Raw genomic sequence first — 20,153 nt, 5'->3', positions numbered from 1 at the left:
AAGGAATCTAATTATTTCCTTAGCTGATTAAGGAATAGTAGTATTTATACAGAAAAAGATCTGGAGATTTTTGCAAATGCCAGTAGCTGAAGTCGGTTACAATAAAGCCTGAAGAGATGCAAAGCAGTCATGAGCTGCCTCATAATCCATTCAGATTCAGCTTCCTTTGAAAGACACACCATCTACTACAGGTTTTGGGGAGAAGATGTATTCTGGTCTGTGACTGACAATCAGGGAAGAGTTATGAATATGCAAAGAAAAAATCTGAATTTTTTCTGCTATTCCCACCTCCCAGCTCCACCTCTTTGCTAATGCTTCTTCCCATCTCCTGCAATCCCCTGTTCATTACAGACACGTTATTGGAATATATTTGGAGAACCTCACAAAATTCAGTATATACTTTGCATTACACCGGAAACCATGTGTTTGCTTTAGCACTCCCCAGAGACTTGGAAGAGATAGTGCATAAACATATCACCATATAATTGTTGAGGATAAAAACCCCAAAGAAAAACCTAACTAAAACTTCTAACAAAACCCTAGCAACACACTATCACCCTAAATCAAACTTACAACATATAAGGGGGTTATAAATTAAACTAAGAACCTAATGGCTCAGAGATAGAATGAACTGCTGCCTAGCTGTCAAGACTGGACATGATTTAGATATCACACTAAAACTGGACTTTTAAAAGCTTATAACCAATATGACAACTGCAATTTTGTCTGTACCTCCTCTTAAGATAAGCAGGGGCACCTCTGCTCCTACAGGAAACTGCTTGAGCACCTCCACCACCTGCAAGTGGGTCAAGCTCTGCACATTCTGATGGCAAATCTCCTTGATGACATCCCCTTTCTGTAGGCCTTGGCACCACTGGCTGTCCAAAATCATCTTCACCTTCTGGCCTGTGGGACTGTCTGCAATGGCAAACCCAAAGCCTTTAGGCCCTTTGACCAGAGGGATGGTGACCAGCTCTGGCTGAGAGCCTCCTGAGGAGGCAAAGGAAACCCTCTGCTCAGCTGAATCCACAGAAGGGCCGTTCAGGCGACCGTTGACCAACACTTTCCCATTCTGGTCCAACCCAACTGTTGCTGCTACTAAATCTTGGCTGGACACGGAAGCATCTCCCTTGGCCACCGGCGGGCCATTAATGACAGGTGTGGCCGTCACGATATCCACCACGGGGTCTTCACTGTCATCAGGAAGAGGGTATCCACGACACAAAGTCATGTTCACATACTGATTGATGGGAATGAGCTGAAACATTTGGACAACATCTGCATGGGTATGGCCAAGGACACAGCTTCCATTTATGTCCACGATGACATCGCCTGTTACAAAAGAAATTTTGATGGTGTCAAAAACAGAAGCGAAATCTTCAATAAAAGCTTACCTTGAGGAAATCACAGTGCTGTCTTCAAATTAATAACTAGTATCGGGGATATTATCTCATGGCTAATATTGCCAGAAAGCATAAATGATTTCCTCTTCACATTTATTCTATTTCATCTCAGGACATAATGCACTAAAGATATAAAATTTAATCTGCAGCAGATTTAAAAAATGATACCGTACAGCCACGGGAGATGAAGCAGAGCACGCACACTACAGCAAGCAGATGACTTCTAGTTTAATTCATATTGCATAGTATTCTAAACCCAATGCAGAATAAATCTGATGTGTTTGGCCCTGTGTTTATTTTAGGACTGGCTGAACTTAAGCTAGGATTGCACACACACATGCTCCATACTCTTACACTGCTGCCACACGTGGCTAAGAATACATTTTCAAAATGAAGTTACATGGGCTTCAGATCCCAAAACCTTGTTTTGTGTTTTCATAATTTTGATGTGAAACTTTACAAGTGCGGTACTTTGCACGTGTATATAGCCTACAAACTAGCCAATCCCTTTACTGCCAGGCATCAGTAAAACAGGATTGCTCTTATTCCATGAACTACAATCAGAATAGTTGCACATCTTTTTACTCCAACAGTTCTGCAGGATGGTTTTCATTTTTGCAGGGGTGGAAAATGAACCACATACAAACAAATTCAAACAATATACCAGCAACAAAACAGGAAATTGTTCCATTTCATAAGTAAATAATATTTATCACTCAAAGTATGAATTATTTTATTCATTTGAAGAGTAAGAGTTTATGTTATACGTTAAGAAGCATTTTGCCCTTTCTAATATGCAAACCAGAGGTTAGGGTAAGGTTATAGGTAACTTAATGACACATATAAAAACCATCAAAAAATGCACAAGTCTTCATGGCTACTCATCCCTCATCTCTCCTCACTTGCCCAGCTCACACAACTTTGCCTCCTCACCCTGCTGTGGGCTTTTTGTAGTTTTAATAATCAGTGTCATGGTTTTTGGCAGCAACAAGGCAAAACAGACCAGGATTCAAACACACTATTTTTACTTCACTTACAGAGAAGGACACCATTCTATGAATAAACATGAAGACAAGTGTCTTTGCTAAAGCAGAAGTTCTGAAACCTTCAGAAGTGCCCTTAAAGTAAGTTTTTATCTAGAATGCTGTTTCTTTTCCTTTTCAGGCCCTGCTCTGCACAGATCTTTTACAAATATGAAAATATTTAATTTAGTGAGGCTGTGGATTGAGTCGTCCAACCTCCTGTGCATCAAGCTGCGTTCTCCAAAGTACCCCAGGAAGTGGAAGTTTTCAGAAACAATACTTGACCTGGAGCAATTCTTCCATCTTGTGCAGCGGGTCCATCTTTTAACACATTCTTCACCTGGAGAAACTCGTCAGGCCTGTCCCCTCCAATGATTGTGAAGCCAAATCCCATGGTACTTTTTTTCAGGGATGTCCTTATAAGTGCTCCAGTAAGCTGGGATGGATCTCGAGTGAAGACAGACCTCCCCGGTCCTTCGGAATTATGGAATACAGAGATGGGAGAACAGAAAACCAGGGTTAATTCTGGTACGTTTTTTGTTTATTTTTAAGGTGCCACAAAGGTTAATTATTTGTTTATTGTTGGTCAGCTTCTGAAGCACTTTTAAATGATAAACTAACAGACAGGAAAGTGCTACACTCATTTTCCAGCTGAATTCAGTGAATGGAAAATAGTTTTTCTGAACAGACTGCAAACCTCCCACCTTGAATTCCCAAATTTTATCCTCGAATATCAAGCTTAAACTAGATCAAAAGCATAAAAACTCCAGGTCTGGCTTTACCTGCACTTCCAGATGGCTCTTCTAACCCTCCATATATTCCAAAGCTGTTTATGACAACCAGCTTCAGAACAACCAAAATTATTTAAAAGCAGTCTTAGTGCCCCAATTCCATTTTAACATTAAAAAAATCCTTCAAAAAACCCAAAAGATCTCAGAGGGTAACACTGTAATGGCAAGCAAAAAAACAAGGCTGATGCCTTGATGATTTCCAGAATTGGGTTTTTATAAAGCACACTTGTAAATAAAGATATATATGACAAAGAACACAATATTCACCTGATTTGGAAGGGCCAGCATCAGTCTGTCCTAGCTGTTTTTTCCTTTTGGCTTCCAATACTGGATTTTCAAACTGAGTTTTCTGGTTAATATGACTGCAGGCATACAAAAGGTAGGTCATCAGGATTTCAGAAGAAAACATTCTGACTACTTCCCAAAAATGACAATCCAAAAAAATACATCTATAAACATTATTTTTTATTATGTCAGATGAATGCTCTGGAAAAATGAACAAAAAACTCTTATAACCAATACTGAAAGTATGCTCATTCTTTCAGCAGCTTACTTACTTTGAGGCAAATAAAATTTTACTCCCTTTAATCACCAGGTAGAGTTGTAATAGTTTAGATCTGACCCATCTACCTATACTGTTTCCAAACTCAGGCATCACCTTTTCCCTAGTAGATGATAGAGAAGTACAGCATAGAAGGAGAAAACCAACAAATTTGAGCATAATTCAAATACCTTGGCTTTGCAAAGTGAAAAATGTTTGCTTGTTCTCTGAAGCTACATTTTCAATTCTACTATTTTTCTTCTCCATGGTTAAGGAGAGATTGCATTTCCTCTGGCCTGAGGGAGATTCAAAAGAGCTCCTGCAGCAGTTTAGTGATTATTGACTTGGCTCTTTGAAGACAGAAATGATCTACAATTTATTTTTACTCTTTTAATGTTATCAGATGCCACTCTTAAGTGACTCTGCTCTTGTTAAGCTAAGAAAAATGATATCAGCTCAATTCCATCTATAAATTATTTTGGTTGCAACTTGCTTTCCTTCACCAAATGAAAAACAGTGCTTAAGTCTTTAAGGTCACACTGTGAATTTTCCCACATGCCAGTGCTACCAGAAGTTTGTGCCACAAGTTTGCGACCCTAGAACTGTTTTTCTTGGATATAGTTAATAGTTTCACAGAATCACAGAATGGTTGGGACTGGAAGGAACCTTAAAGCCCGTCAGTTCCACCCCCTGCCATGAACATGGATACCAGACCAGATTGCTCCAAGCCTTGTCCAACCTGGCTTTTCACTGCATTACAATCTCTGCTTCCTGGGGATTAGGGACTTCAGAATTTCATGCTCAATTTTAATGTATGCCAAATCAATAATTAGCACTTACTCAACGTAGTATGTCCCATATTGAGGGTCTTCTATTTTCTCCCATCCATAAGGAAGTTCTGCAATCAGAAAGACCAAATTCTCCATTACAGGGGAAATCTACCCACAAATATCAGAGTTTTCATTAAAGAACACCTAGGCTCATGAAAAATATGAGGATAATAAAGGTCCCATTTTCTTTCCTAATGAAAGGTAAAAGCCTGTTCCAGGGAATCTGAACCCCTGCAACTCTTACTCTTTCTTGCAATAAATTATGAGACTTGTATTCAATGAAATCACACCACTTTAAACATATAATAAACTTAAAGACCTGTTTATACTGAAAATTACATGCAAAAGGCTTCTTTTCATGTCAAATTCAGCATCTGGTAAGAGGATGCCAGCACCTCATGACTGACTGAAGGTAATAAGCAGTTACCACAGAGGTCAGCTTATCAAGTTCTTTGTTCTAGTTATCTTGACCATGGAAATTTAAATATTAGAATAATTAACATAGTCAGCCAGACATTTAAAGGATAAATCTGTCCAGCAATCGTGTTTGAGGCTGACCTAAGTTTGACAATAACAGGAATTCCCCTAGCATGTTACCAATTACTAATACCAGTATTGCTCTGACTAAAGACCCAGTGGGTCTCTTAATTTAGGTGGTGTTCATTTGAATATCCTGCATCTCTGTTTAAAGAGCTGCATGTATGTTTAATAAGCAGCAGTATGCCATTGCTCCAGCTGGCTTCATTATGGATACATGGCTGTTAGGTTGGACAATTTTGGAGGATATCAGGTCATTCTGAGCCTGCTTCAGCTTTTGTAACATGTCAGGCATTTGCTGAAGACAGACCTACCTGATAATCTTTTCTAGCAGACTGAATTGCCCAACTGTGTAGGAAATGGTTGCAGAAATTGCCTGGAGGCTACTGACCTGGAAGTCTTGAAGAAATTTAAATCAGTCAGATTGTTCCCTTAGCTTTTGCATTCAAATACTATGTCACATGCAATAGTTATCATTAGCAATATGTATGTTGCCATACCTTCTTTGTTATTCCTATATTCTGTTACTTATGGACCTTCTCTTTCTGCCATATGCCACCTATACAACAGTTTCCAGTGAGATCATCACTCATGTGCATCTTTCTCCTTAAGAATGACTCTTACTGGAACAAAACATCTCATATTCTGCTCAACAATGCAGATAAACCTAAGTTTGGCCAGATTCTACTACTCCAGGGAAAATACACCATGGACTTTCTCAGTCTTATGTAAATTCCTATTGCCACCAAACAGGGGACGCTCAGCACTACACTGCCAGCTCCAGAGTCACATCTACCAGAGAGAAGCTTCTACCACAGAAGTAATGGACTGTATTCATAACTCATACATTTATCAGTGACGGGTGGCAAATGCATCTCACCTCCATCTTCACAATCTTCAGGAGCTTTGGCCTTCTTACAGAGCCGGGGATCAAGCCATGTGGTTGTCTTGGTGTTGTGACTGTGGAGCAGAACACATGCCAGTAAGAGAACTCCCTCACACTGAAGAAACTTTCCTTCAAGTATTTACTGTTGTAGGAAACTGTAGACTTCAGAAAACACAACCTTTATTTGTGCCTCAGTCACATCATAAAATACTAAAAAGAAAAGGCACCAGCACATTAGAGACTCTCCAGGCCACACGGGAAGTGTTAGAGGCACAAATCCTCCCCCCAGCCCCTAAAAGCACATACGGGAACAGCAGCTGTTCCTACCTGATAGGAAAAAAATATTTTTAGCCTCCTCATATGCTAAACTCTCAGGAAGGTTTCTGTTTCATTTTTGCCTTAGAACTCATAAATGAAGCAGTTTTACATGTGCACACATGAGCTACTTTCCTAACCTGGGCTTTCATCTAAGTTATTTGTATTTTGAAACATCCATTCCCAGCCAAGGAATACAAGCAGAGAAGCTAAACAAGTTCTCAAATTTCAGAGAAATTTGACATACAGAAAGTTTCCATGTCACACTTCACTTAGCAATACCCAGCCAACTTTGTATTTGTGAGATACAAAATTTAGAATAAACAAACTGACTTTGCATAAGGTCTTCCTGCACAATGGCAATTGTACTGAGCGTGCAACATTGAAGACTATGAGTAAGGAATGTAACAGTAGAAAAATAGTAAATTACATAAAGAAATAGAAGCAGTAAGAGAAGAGAGGTGAAAAAGCAAGCTTTCCAGACTGCAGCCACCAGCACTTCTCTCCTCCAAGGAGCAAGTTACTCACTCGATGAAGTAGATCATGCCAGTGTCCGTGTAGGCCATTTCCCAGTTCTTGGGTAGTGGTTCCAGGGTCTCATCCCTCGACAAATAATTTCTGAAGTCCATGTTGCTGCTTGTCTGGTTGTAGCTGGGAACAGGTTTCATCCAGTCAGGAGAATCTGAATGTTTTTCTTTGTTTTCTGCAGTTGTTCAGGGAAAGTGTTTGTCAGATGCTTATGTTGTTTCTCACAAAGAACCACCCTCTTAATCTGGCTACGAGTGGATGTCAAACACGTCCCTGTATGTGATGTGCAATTTTTCACTTTTTTTTTCAACTGTGAACTTTGAAAAGCTGACTTGAAAAGACTGAACTCTGCTCTTCCCCTGCCAAACAGATTAACCTTGTATTATGTGTCTGAGCCTACTCTGAAAAATCAACACTGGCAGAAATCCAAGTTGACTACGCTCTTTTGCCATTTCTAAAGAGAGAACAGTGTTTGTAATGCCATAAAATAATCCAAAAAAATCCTACTAATATTCCTCAAAGAATCAGAAGGAAATGTAGAGAAGACCCAAACTGCCAATAAAGTAAACAACACCTTCCTACAAGCCACAACTAGAAAAAAATATCCCAAAAATTCCTGCAGGAAACTTTTAAATAGAAGCCTCTACCCTTCAGAACCAAGGTTATGCTTGATACCCTCTGTGACATGATGATGTCCGTGACCTTCACCCTACCAGCAGCCTGACCATTGGCCCTTCTGTGGTGTTGCTAGCCCTAAAGATGATAAGATTAGGTCAGGTCTGGTCAGTATAGCTCTGTCCTAAGTAGTCACACATGGGATCAGCTGCAAATGCAATGTGACAGTTCCTCTCCACCATCAATTCTCCCCCCTCCAGATGAGTAACCATGACAGGAAAAGGGCATTTTGCCAATCCCAGAAAGGTCCTGCTGGACACCACTCCAGCCTCAACACACTTGGCTTTATTTCTCTCCACAAGCTCCTCCTTGGGTGGTTTCAGGTTGTGTGATTGCTCCCCCATGGAAAATCATCTGAAAAATTTACAGTATGAGCCAACATTGCCCCTTCAACCAATCACTTCCTTAAAATCTCCTGTGTAGAAATTCAGTAGAAGCCTCAAAATTCAACAGTAACATTTGCAGGGTATGAATTTTACTCTGTGAAGGATTCTGTTATTTCAAGAGTGGACAAACTTTTCCTTCCCACTTGTGTAACTGGCCCATATCCAGCACCACATGTTCTTGACCAAGCAGTGCATTTTATGATGCAACTGCACATCTGGCTGGGAGAACAGCTGGTTCTTTTCAAAAGGTCATCTCAAAATCAAATAGAAGCACAAGCCTGAACAGAAACTGCCTTCATACTTCACCAAAACTAAGGAAGCATGAATGTTATTTGTACAGTCCTTATCCATTCATATCAGGGAATTTCTCCCCTTGTCAACCAACCTATCCCTCCACTGCCATTAACTGCTTCCTTTTCCTCCTCTTCCTCCTCTTCAGGGAGAGAACTTTCCATCCTTTGCATTTTGCTGACAGATGTGGTTCTTTTCCTCTGCGATTCAGTATCAAAATCATTGTCAAAAAGAACTTGATCCACTGGATCAGCCTGAAAGGGGCTGGGCTCTGCTGGAGGCTTTGGAGTACCATAAAAATTACCTGAAAATGAGACAGAAATCATGATCACTGAAGCACTGATACTGCTGAAGGCACTAGCAGTGGCTGTTACCAGTTTAGTGCCCATGCAAATGTATTTTGGTGAAATTTTAAAGCCTCAAAGAAGACACCAGCTCTACCAAAACCCAACCAACAGTCAAAGCCTGTTTATTCATACACTGACTTCTTGCTAATGTAGCACTAGTTGTCAGAAAACAAGAGGTTACCTGAAAATTTTTATTCTGCTACAAGTTTTCTAAAGAAAAATACTGATATGGAGCAACAGAAATACTGAAGTCAAAAAGCCAATTAATTTTATGGAGAAACAAGTTACTTATTTCCATAAAACTAGTTAACAAGTAATTGATTTTTAACACTTCCAATTTTCTACTGACAATACGCTTGCAAAACGAAGATGTTGATATGGCTTCATATCAACATCTTTGTATCAATATGTTGATATTTTCACTTCAGAAAAAGGAACAGATTTTTTTCTTCAATATTTTAATCTAAAGCACAAAGGAATCATCTGCTGTTTTCTGGGAAAGAATTTCAGCCATTGACCTCTCTCCTGACTGCTCATATGATTTTTTTAGGGAATTGAGCACAAAGCAAGGGATCTTCCCAGAATTCCTGCTGGGGTAACTTTTGGTGCCTGGATATGGTTTTGACCATGTAAATATGTATAGAAAGAAAACCCTTCTTCAAATATCAAGCAAGAGCAAGGCTCAGAGAGGGGACAGCCAGATAAAGTGCAGCTCAGGAATAAAAAGAAAACCAAACTACTAGTTTAGCCTAAATTTGCTTAGGAGATTTCCAGAAACGGGACAATATTAACAGAGAGTGTGGGATACAGAAAACAGGAGGCACAGAGCATTTCACAAGGATTGTTTACTTTTGACATCTTCTTTTCTTTTTTCACCATCTTCATTACAATGTTTTTCATCACCACATGTAACAAACCCAACTTTCCTACAGATTTGGACCATCTGGTCTAGTGCTGTTCAACTTTTAAATAAGAAATGCTTTTGTTTCCCTGCTAGGTCAGAATTTCTCTTGCCTTCTGTCCTTTTGAGGAGCACCTGAGAGAAGAATATGGCTCTGTTCTCTGAGGTGTACAGAAAATTGACTAGATTCTCTTAAATTTGTACCAGGCACAAATAAACCTTTTCAGAATGCTTCCCAAAAATGCAATGGTGAAAATAATCTGGTGGGATTAAGAGTCGTTGAAAGGACAATCTGCGGATTATTAGAAAGCTTTAGAACAAGATCGCTCCTCCTATTCACAAAAATAGATTAACTATTGTCTCTCTGCTACTGTCATGACCATCAAGTGAGGCAGGAAAACTGTACCACAGGGAGCTACACTTGGACTAAGATCCTGGACACAAGTACTGAGTCCTTATTCCCATTCCATTAAACATCACTGACATACCATCATATGTTCCACTTTCTAGTAAGGCTCCACTTTCTTCCAATGCTTTAAACTGCTCAACAGGAATGAAATTATAGTCTACCCCAGGGACCTCCCCATCTCTGGGAGCCCTTGTAGTGCCTGCAAAGACAGAAAAAACATTCTTGTAAGATATTTAAGTGCTGCTTGATATCAAATGCTGCCTGCTGAATAGTTCGGTAAAAACAATGTCTTTTCAAATCTTTATACAAAGACGATGTCACTCCAGTAAGAGTTAAAACAACTGGTGAGCAAGTGAACAATAATGTATAAAAACTTAGCCAGCAAATTACACAGGAACAACAGTTCTGGTACTGGGGGAGGAGGAGAGAAGCAGCTGGGTGAGGTGGCAATTAAGAGAGAATTCTTTCTTATGGTCAGTGAACTAAAAACAACTTTTGTGGCAGCTGATGCCACCTGGGCCATGCAAACCCAGTCTGGGATTCTTGGAACAGCTGTGATATTTTATTTTAACTCAGCTATGAGGGTGCTGCATCTTTCCCTGTTTACAACAGCAACAATTCTCTAATTTGCAATGAGGTCACCATGACTAAGCACATTTGATTTTTGGGCCACCAAATCCATAACTTGGCACAGAATTTATTTTTCAACCTATAATTCAGAGTGTAAGTCAGCCACACTCCAACCCCTGGCTGTAGGTAAAACTTATCAGTAAATTGCTGTGCTAATGCAGAGGTTCTCAAAGTGTTTTGTCTATGAAAACAGGCCTCCCATAGTAACAACAGCTTAAATAAAGATCTCCTGAAAGGACTTCACTGATTCATTACTATTCATTACTGCCTACAACCTAATAGTATTTCAAAATCATGTATCATTTTTTCAGGCAGCAGCATGAAAAGGAGCTGGTAAATAAAAGCTAGTAATAGTGAAATGCAGTTTAAGAAAGCCACAAACTCTCACGTTTGCCCAAAGAGAAGACAGCAGAATTCCTGTAGATACAAAAATGTTACTTAACAAAGTAAGTTTTTAGTGCAATGAATATTCAGTCAACGATGAGCCTTTTTAATCAGTCTTCTCACAATGAGCAGTCTACCTGTACATTCTGCCACTGCCACCCCTTCTGCACCCAGCCCCTCCTTCCAGCTGCCCTGCTCGGCGAAATGCACTTGACACTCAAGGTCTCAGTTTGCTCTTTGTGAAGAAAAAAGCCCCAACACATTGACAAAATTCAGGATGTTTTGGCACTGCTTGATCATGCCGAGATTTATTTCTTGTGGTGGCTGGGGTCATTCTAACAACTACTGACAAACTTGTGAAGAGTAATACACATATTATTGAAACACTCTGAACTTTGAATTCTCAAGTTTTTGCTGGTTTTCAGTCCATACTGGCTGCACCAATTCATGGCAACTTCAGATGTGAAACTACTGTAGCAAAGGCAGAAGTCTCTGCTATGAGGTAAAACTCTAAATCTGATTAAGAGACAAGGCATTTTAAATTCACAAATTACGTGGGAGTTAGCAGGAATAGATGAGGCTGATCTTTACATACTTACAAGGGATGGTTCTCAAATAGAGATTGTCTCTGATCACTTGCTGGAGTTTGTGGTCTATCGAGCCCTTCTGGAACTGAAGGCTCAGATAGTGGCGCAAGTCCTTGTTGATGACTTTTCCTTAGAAAGAAAAAAGAACAAATTAGAATAATTTGTAAAGCAGGCTCTCACAAGAATTGTGTTTCACTGCTATAGAAGTTTCAGGAAAAGCATGCAGTTGTAAGAGTTGGGCTGTTTTAAATACAACAACCATGATGGAAAATACCATTTTGTGCTATCAAATGACAGAATCCCAGAATGGTTTGTGTCAGAAAGGAACCTTGAAGCTCATCTTGTTTCACCCCTTGCCATGGACAGGGACACCTTCCACTATCCCAGGTTGCTCCAAGCCCTATCCAACCTGGCCTTGAATGCTGCCAGAGATGGGGCAGCCACAGCTTCTCTAGGCACCCTGTGCCGGGGCCTCACCACCATCACAGGGAAGAATTTCTTCTGCCACAATGGTTTTAAGCAGAGCTGACTAACAACCGCTCCCCCTCTGAAAAATCAATATAAAGTATTAAAATACAAAACCTATTACCAAAATCCAGAGTTTCTACAGACAAGAAACTATTCTCTGTATTTTGAAGTAGTCTCCATTCAATTTACACCTACTCACTAGTCACCTGCATTCAATATTTTGTCTCCTGGGAACTTGCATTCTTCAAATTATAAAAAGAAAGTACTTCCTTCTTAAAAACATTGTGTAATAGAAGGGAGTTGGGTTTTTTTATGATTACTCCTTTGCAATACTTCTGTCAGGTATCATTAGTGAATCTGTCACATCACTGGAGAACCACAGCCCCTTCAGAATAAGAATAACTGAGCTCTTGTATTACTGCCTCATTCTTCAGACAGGAGGGTACAAACCAATCTTTTGTACCCTGTCAGTCTCCCAGAAAACACAGTAAATAGGGTTCAGTGACCTTGGTAAATTTAAGTTATGTACTACAGCAGAACACTCAGGGCTTTAGGGGAAAAGCTCAACCTTTGTCTCCAAACCTAGAGCAGGAGATGGGCAGCAGCAGATGGATGCTGGTGTAGCACAACAGCAGGGAAAAAGGCTGAACAGACAACTGCTCCTGTTAAATTACATCACCAACAGGTTATGAAATGCATAAACCTGCCCCAGAAGCATTTCTGACAGGAGCCTTTGAAGCCTGTGAGCTCAAAGTTGCTGAGGAGATCACCTCAAACAGATCACAGACCCCACAGCAGTCTTCATACAAGGCCCATTCACCTACATCTCCAACCAATTATTGTACTTACATATATGTCAAATTGGAAAAAAATCACAAACCATCAAAACCCTCCCACCACTAGCCAAGTTTTCCCAACCTTGTGTCACTTCTGCAAAGCTGGCTGCATGTTTTGGTTGTGGCAAGTTTATACTTTCCCTTCCCGTTTAGCCAAGGGGAGGGTATTCCACACCTTGCTCTCTACTCCCAAACTTGACCTCAGCAACCACCACTCACTAACAGCAAACTGAATTTCAATCTGCACCCTTTTCCCTCCAAACAAAAGCATGCCACGATGAGTACTTCTACATGGAACCAAGATTACCTATCAGCCCTTCAGAGAGGTCAGTGATGTCCACAGATTAAGCAAAACACACACAAAATCACCTTAAACCCAGGCAAGGAGAGAAAAAGCCCAGCACACCCTCTGAACAAACAGCACATCCTGTGCCAAACACAAGTCCTGAGCTCCAAATGAAGTCAACTTCTCACCTCCTTTAACACTGTCATTTACTTAAAAATTACTTCCAAACACACAAAAAGCATTTTGCAGTATTAGGAAAACACCATTGTCCTCATGGCTGTCCAGCAGCTACACACACAACAGCAATTCCCAGTAAAGCAGTTCTTCATCCAACCCCTTCCCAGGAATGCACAGCAACTCTGCAGCCCCCACCTCAATTCCCTATTTTACCAGCATGAACTGTTCCTCATAAAACTTTGGATTTGCTTCCTGCAGCATAACGAGCACAGTATGTCATGGAATATGGAAACAAATGGGGTAATCTCCAGCATGAAAAGTATTTTCCATTTGTTACTGCAAATTACTTCATTCTTTGTAGACAAGATAGTTCCTCAACATGAAAGAAATGTTTTGCTGCTAAAATGTGCATCCATCTCCTAGTCAAAGCCAGATATGCACTTCAGCAATCCCAGCATATTTCACTTAGGTAGATCAATACGCTTATATTTCATTGAGGCAGATGGACCTGTTCATCAACTACTTTCAGAGTACTGCACATTGGAAAAGCCAGACAATATGTGAGAATCTGTTCTGGATGTAGAATTACAGAATTTATTTACTCATTGATCTTTCCCTCTTCATGTTTAAAATTTTAAAAGTGTATAAACCCTTTTCAATAAATATCAACAGTTTAAAGACAAAATAAAGGCAAAGCTGCTACTAAGGATACGTCAATATCGGGTTAATCCTAATATTAAAAGCTTAGAGACTACACTATACTGTGAAACCAAGATGACTGAATTGAAGACTGACAGGATTGACTAGGGAAAACAGAGAAAATAGTGGGCAGAGGAAAAATTACGGAAATTCACATAGAGAATGGTGTGCATTAGAAAGCAGAAAAATAAAGTAACAGTAAGGCTGCTTTAGGCAACCTCTGGCAAAAGTCAGATTATTCTCCCCCCAGGAGGTGAACATGCTTCTTTTACATTGTTTCACAAATGCTTTTAGGAAAACCTCATGTATTAGCCTCTCCAAAATGACCTGATAAATGTTGGGTTGGTGTATGCTGTGCTGCTGAGCTGCTTCTAAAGGATGACACTGGCAACACAGGGACCAGTCAAGAGGAATAATACACTTTATAGCACTCAGGTCCTGCCAGATGAACAGGCACAAAACCCTTGTTTTCAGTTTTAATTCAAATTAATTAAAAAAAACTGTTTAGATGAGGATATGCACAGTGGGAGGAAAATTAAGTGACTGCAGAGGGAAAAAAAAAAAAAAAAAGGCTCAAGTGCCACTGCAGTAAAACACAGCATTGTGAATTAGGGAGACAAATTAAGGGAAGAAAGGTGGCTGGGGGTAGTGTTGGTTTCTGGGTCCCAGTGCATGTAGTCAGGGCATCTCCATCTCCAAAAAACAGCCCCCACAATTCAAGGACCAGGCAGGGAGGAGCTCCCCCAGCCCAGTTGACAGTGATCTGCCACCATCTCCTGTTGATCCCCTTAATTCCACCCCCTAAGTCTCCTCACTCCCCTCCCCAGGGGAGTTTGAACAGCACAGGGTGAAAATCCAGATATTGCATACTGTGATGCAATTTTGTTTTCTCACTTAGAACACAGCAGAGGAGAAATGTAACCAGAGTATCATCACGTACATTCAGAATTTCACACATGTGAACAGAATCCCAGAGTATCCAATGGCTCCGCTCAGCTGTATATGTTACATAAGCTGTGGCTGCCATAGGCCACCGACTACGAAAATTCCAGTGAAACACACATTATGAGCTATAAAACGGCTCCGTGACTTCACTCACAGTCTAACTAAAATAGGAATTCTCAGGGCTCATCAAGTGGAAAACAGTTACTGTTCAATTAAACTGGGCTGACAATACACCCACTGAGATTAAGTGATTTTTGATGTGACTAAGCAAAAGCCATTTAAAGAAACGTTCAGCTCCACAAATCAGAGATGCAGTGTTAGGAAACCCAAGCTAGAATTAGTGTGTAATACATTAGCTTTATTATATTCCCCAGCAACTGTTAACATACAATGATTTCACCTAAGTTCCAGATCTGAACACGCGCATTCACTGAGGACAATGAATGATTTCCAAGCATGCAAAAGAATCACTGCATTCATGAAATGTGGAGAGACTGGAAAGACCCAGTGGTGATACAGCCGTCAGTACCTGCCATCCTTCACCTGAAAGTACTTCATTGTGACCTGGCAAATACACACCTATGCTCTCAGCACAAGGAGAAGATAGGAGGTTCAAATTATTACAACTTATACAGAAAACAGACTAGATCATTTTGAGAATGTCCAACACAGTCAGCAGGAGCTTCCTAATGTTGTGGGCTAGAAGCATAGATGGATTCCTGTGCAGAAGCCTGCTTTTTCCTTTAGTGAAGGGGGCCCACAGCCCTGGGATTTCTGAGGAGAAAGGCTGAGACTAGCAACAATGCCTGGCAGCTTGTGTCCCAGGCCACCAAGGGCTCCATGGCATGCTCACACTCAACACCTCCCTGTCTTCCTTCCAGGTAATGATAGCAGGAATCCAAGTTGGGACTCAGCCTGTGCAAGAGAGGAGCTCCCTAAGAAAATCCAGGCCACTTCAGGAGTGTGGACCAGTGATCCATGTGGGAAAAGGGATCCTGGCCTCATTATGGACTCAGGTAACCATCAACCAGCACTCACTATGTTCACCACTAAACCATGTCCTCAAGTGCCACATCCATATGTTTCTTAGAATGCTTTCAGGGCTAGTGCCTCCACCACTTCCCTGGGGAGCCTGTTCCAAAGCTTGACAACCCTTCCCATGAAAAAAAAATGTCCCAACACCTAATCTAAACCCTGCCCCCAGTGTAACTTAAAGCCATTTCCTGATCGAGATCTATTCAAACTACCATGCAAGTGATGGAGCTGGTATGGCAACACACCAATGGGTTCAAACATATTAAAAGGATGTTACAACACACTAAAAGGTCAAAACAACAATCAGAACCTGTAACACAGACACATTTAAAAAATAAAATACAAAATTGTTTTAACAATAGCACTTTAATAAAACTTCTTAATAATGCACTCAAGGCCTTGCTGAGTTTTAATCACGGTGCAGTTCAATACACTACAGAGGCTATTCTGGGTAAGTTGTATCTGTCGCTGCACAACTTGCACTGTGAAGTCGAATACAGACACTTACAGCCATGAGATAAGAGTCCTCTGTAGCTGTCACAGGTTGCCAGACTCAATTCCTGTGAGGGTTCAGCAGACCCTCCCGTATTCAGTCGCAGCTGCAAACTCAGCCAGATCCATTAGGATCCTGTTTTGTCAGCCTAGGCTGCACCCAATTTAATACATAAATCATTTAGTCTGCTCTTAATTGAAAAATGGAGCACCAAAACAAAGACAAGTAACCTGAACAATGGAGATAATTTTCCTAGGGCTAACTATGGCTTGTTTTTCCCAATTTATAAATAATCTTCCATTCATTCCCTTAAATTTACAATGTGAGGTTTTAATTTATTCACACTAGAGAAAATGCTTTACTGAGACAGCAAACAAATCCATTTGGTCTGGAAAGCACAATTAACATATCCAACTGAACAAAATGTTACTTGACTCCCCAGACTGTTCTAATATTAATGCTTCCCTTTGGAAATCTCCAGTTTATGCGCAAATTCAAACTTACTGAGATTTAATATTATTCCATATCACACCACAACAAGGGACCACACAGAGGGCACCTGTGCAGGTTAACCTGTCATAGTGTTTGGCAGAAACATCTGTCATAGTGTTTGGCCAATCCTTCTGTCTGTCCAGAGAGCGCATCATGTCTCAGAAGCGACGTATGTCTAACATACTCTATCTCACTGCTTAAGCAGCATGCAGCCTTACAGAATGACACACTTCAGTCACATCCCCAAAGAAAAATGTCCTTGCAGCTGCTCTCGGTTACACAAGCCATTTAATCTACTTGGGACTTGGCACTGCTTTCTCAACAGAAGGGTACCATGTTCACATTCCAAGACCTTTTTTGAGTGTTCAGATCAGAATAGAATTTATGCAAATCACAGACAGGTTTATTTTTAGCCTGCTTTCCATAGGAAGCAAGATATGCAATTACACTCTGCATAATTTCTAGGCCCACTAACCTATTTCAGTATGGAGTTTGGCAGGGCAGAAGTCTGACAAAGATACTCTATTGACAAAGATGCTGCATGCCTGCTCTCCTTTGAGCAGACAAACCTGTGGGGTGACCATCCACCATGGAAAACATAAAATCTTCTCAGCAGAGGTGTCCTCTAACTGTGTCAGCAAGCAGCAGTGTGTGGACTGTCACAGTTGAACCTTTAAACTAATTTACAAAACAGCAAACTGGGCTTTTAAATACCAGCCCCATCCTGAACATCACTGCTTTGCACTACCTGCAAAGTAGTACCTCTTGTAACAAATCACTCCTATTAGCAATGTTATCTAAGGGCATTTTAGTGGCTTCTCAATGCCATTTTCCCATGAGACCACCCCCCCACCAAGGTCCCACAACGACAGAGGCCCCCTGAGCACAACGGTAAAGGAGCAATTCCTGCTCTTTCAAACATGAGTCATTCTGCAACCTTTATGCAGGAATTTTTGAAGGAATTAGAGCTTCCTGAAACGGAACGGGCTTTCCAAGAAGCCTGGGAAATCCCAGCACTGCTACAGGGTGAGCTGCAGCATTCCCAAGGGACAGCTGATGCTTCAGGATGCAGACTGCACTGCTGTGACTCACCACACTCTGAAGGACTCTCAGGAACCTGGAATCACCAAGATCTATGTGCCAGGTCAGCACTCCTCTAATCAAGCCCATAAAAGTATTGATTAGCGATATCTCACAGTTCAATTGGAAACAACCCCCCCTGTCCCCGCAGTGCTCACTGCACAACACCGGCAGTCAGTGTAATAACTGGAACTCCAGATGTGCACCAGCCATGACTAATGTCAGTGCCTGACTCACACAGTTCGCACGGCAATTCTACACCAAGGCATGCTTTGCTCAGCCTGCTGCAACAGCCAAGGGCCAGGAGCACACCAGTGTGCAGCACAGCATCCCACAAAGAGCAGTGACTTTGATCGACATTCATCTATCACACCCATGAATCCCTCTGGTGTCACTGCATGAACTCTAATTCTATTATAACCCAGTTTTGCAGGGAAGCTTCTGTTTACAATTTTTATCACAGGCTGCTGTTGAAGTAATCAAGTAAGAGAAGACCATTTCCCTCCATGTTCAGTTAATCATCACATAATACTAAAAATGAAAGGAATTCCTCTTTCTGCTTGCACAAGATATCCTATTATTTCATCACTATTCATTTTATTAGACTTATTTTTTAGTTATGGAACCCAGGATTTTCAATTAACTATGAAAGAGTGCTTTCTCCTAGGAGTACACACATGAGGAGCTGAATGCCAGCAATAGAGGCATTGCTCAGCCTCTGAGATCCAGCTGCTTTCTAGTGAAGTAGTGTGGTAATAATCACATAGCCTCCACAGAGAGAGATAGCTCTCCCCAGGATCTTCCTGGGAAGCTGTGAGAAAGCTCAGAGAAAAGAATGAGAAACAATTTTAATCTTCACTTGCTGCATCTATTGTTTGGTACATGTGGAATGTGTTATGGAGATTATCAAAGAAGGATTTCTTAATTGGACTCTGGTGATGGTGTTTTGATTTTATTTGACCAACTGGAGCCACACTGTGTCGGGACTGACTGTAAGGGTTACAGGTTTTTATATAGTATAGTAGTAGTATATGTTTTAGTATAGTGTAATATAGTATAGTACAATAAAGCGACTGATCAGCCTTCTGCAATTATGGAGTCAATGCTAATTATTACCCAACAGGAACCCCTGCTACAATAAAGTATAAGCATGCTGGACTTGCCCAGGCAGTGCTGGCACATCCCATCACAGCTCTTCCCTGCAGGAACCTGGGTCACAGCAGCCAACCTGGCACAAATATACCAGAGGTGCTGACTGATGATCTCCAAAGCATGCCTGGGAATGGTGCAGGATCCTACTGACAGCCACAGCTCATTCACAGACAGTCACTGGAGTTTCTAACAAACCCAGCCAGCTGAAGGTGACAGACTCCTCCTCATTACTGATGCAGCATTTAAGTTGAAAATCCATGCACTTCCCCATCACCAGGTTGCAGAAAAACATGTCTAAAACCAGTTCTAAAATCAGTTTGACTGACCTTGGTTTGACATACCACAATACAGTCAGCTCTTCAGGAAGACAGGTGCTTGAACTGATGCTACCAATGTTTAATGTTCAGAAATTTCTTCTTTTTCTGTCTAAATTAATATTATTATTTCTGCATGCTGTGTTTACTATTTTACATATGCCTCTGCCAAGGAATTGTTAACTAATCACCATGCGATTCATTTTGTTAGCACACAGCTGGGTACTTGGTCTTGCAACATCTGTTTCTCAGCATTTCTTTTTCTTATCTATCTGTAGTTAGCAACAGAAGTGTCTCAACAGAGGACGTCAGTATGTGGAAAAAGAAGCTGGTAACCAACAGCTATGAAAACATAAACCTTCATATCAATAACCAATTCACAGAATCATAGAATATCCTGAGCTGGAAGGGACCAACAAGGATCATGAAGTCCAACTCCTGGCCATGCACACAACCACCCCAATTATAACAGCAACATGATAATCTTCTTTCAAGAAATACTCTGCAATAAAGTGTTCAGATCACCTGCATCAAGAGATTGGCAGACTAAAAATGGGCAAATAACCTATTCATTAAAATGATAAATTTGATTTTCATAATTGGAATTTACTGAACATTAACAAAAACCTTGCTCTTTCAGTAGTCAATTGCATAACGAATTCAGCTCTAGCTGGCATATGTTAGTATTTCCTCACCTATGGAGAGGTCATTCC

At 40.8% G+C, this 20,153-nt stretch overlaps 1 protein-coding gene across 2 annotated transcripts in view; it reads right to left on the bottom strand.

The window, feature by feature from the left end:
- The window catches only part of MAGI3 (membrane associated guanylate kinase, WW and PDZ domain containing 3), a 53,691-nt gene that overhangs the window by 17,583 nt on the left and 15,955 nt on the right, over positions 1–20,153 (bottom strand). For both annotated transcript variants that reach the window (XM_077789098.1, XM_021539518.3), the window contains exons 2-10: positions 11,476–11,592; positions 9,942–10,061; positions 8,300–8,509; positions 6,854–7,028; positions 6,005–6,084; positions 4,598–4,655; positions 3,484–3,578; positions 2,711–2,899; positions 733–1,332 (exon numbers count right to left, since the gene is read on the bottom strand). In XM_077789098.1, coding sequence (XP_077645224.1) covers positions 733–1,332; positions 2,711–2,899; positions 3,484–3,578; positions 4,598–4,655; positions 6,005–6,084; positions 6,854–7,028; positions 8,300–8,509; positions 9,942–10,061; positions 11,476–11,592 — 1,644 coding nt within the window. The remainder of the gene's footprint in view (positions 1–732; positions 1,333–2,710; positions 2,900–3,483; positions 3,579–4,597; positions 4,656–6,004; positions 6,085–6,853; positions 7,029–8,299; positions 8,510–9,941; positions 10,062–11,475; positions 11,593–20,153) is intronic.

The sequence above is a fragment of the Lonchura striata genome, chromosome 30 (assembly GCF_046129695.1).
Source record: "Lonchura striata isolate bLonStr1 chromosome 30, bLonStr1.mat, whole genome shotgun sequence".
Lineage (NCBI taxonomy): Eukaryota > Metazoa > Chordata > Aves > Passeriformes > Estrildidae > Lonchura > Lonchura striata.
The sequence above is the reverse complement of the archived record's forward strand: the minus strand, read 5'-3'. Positions and strand labels throughout refer to the sequence as shown.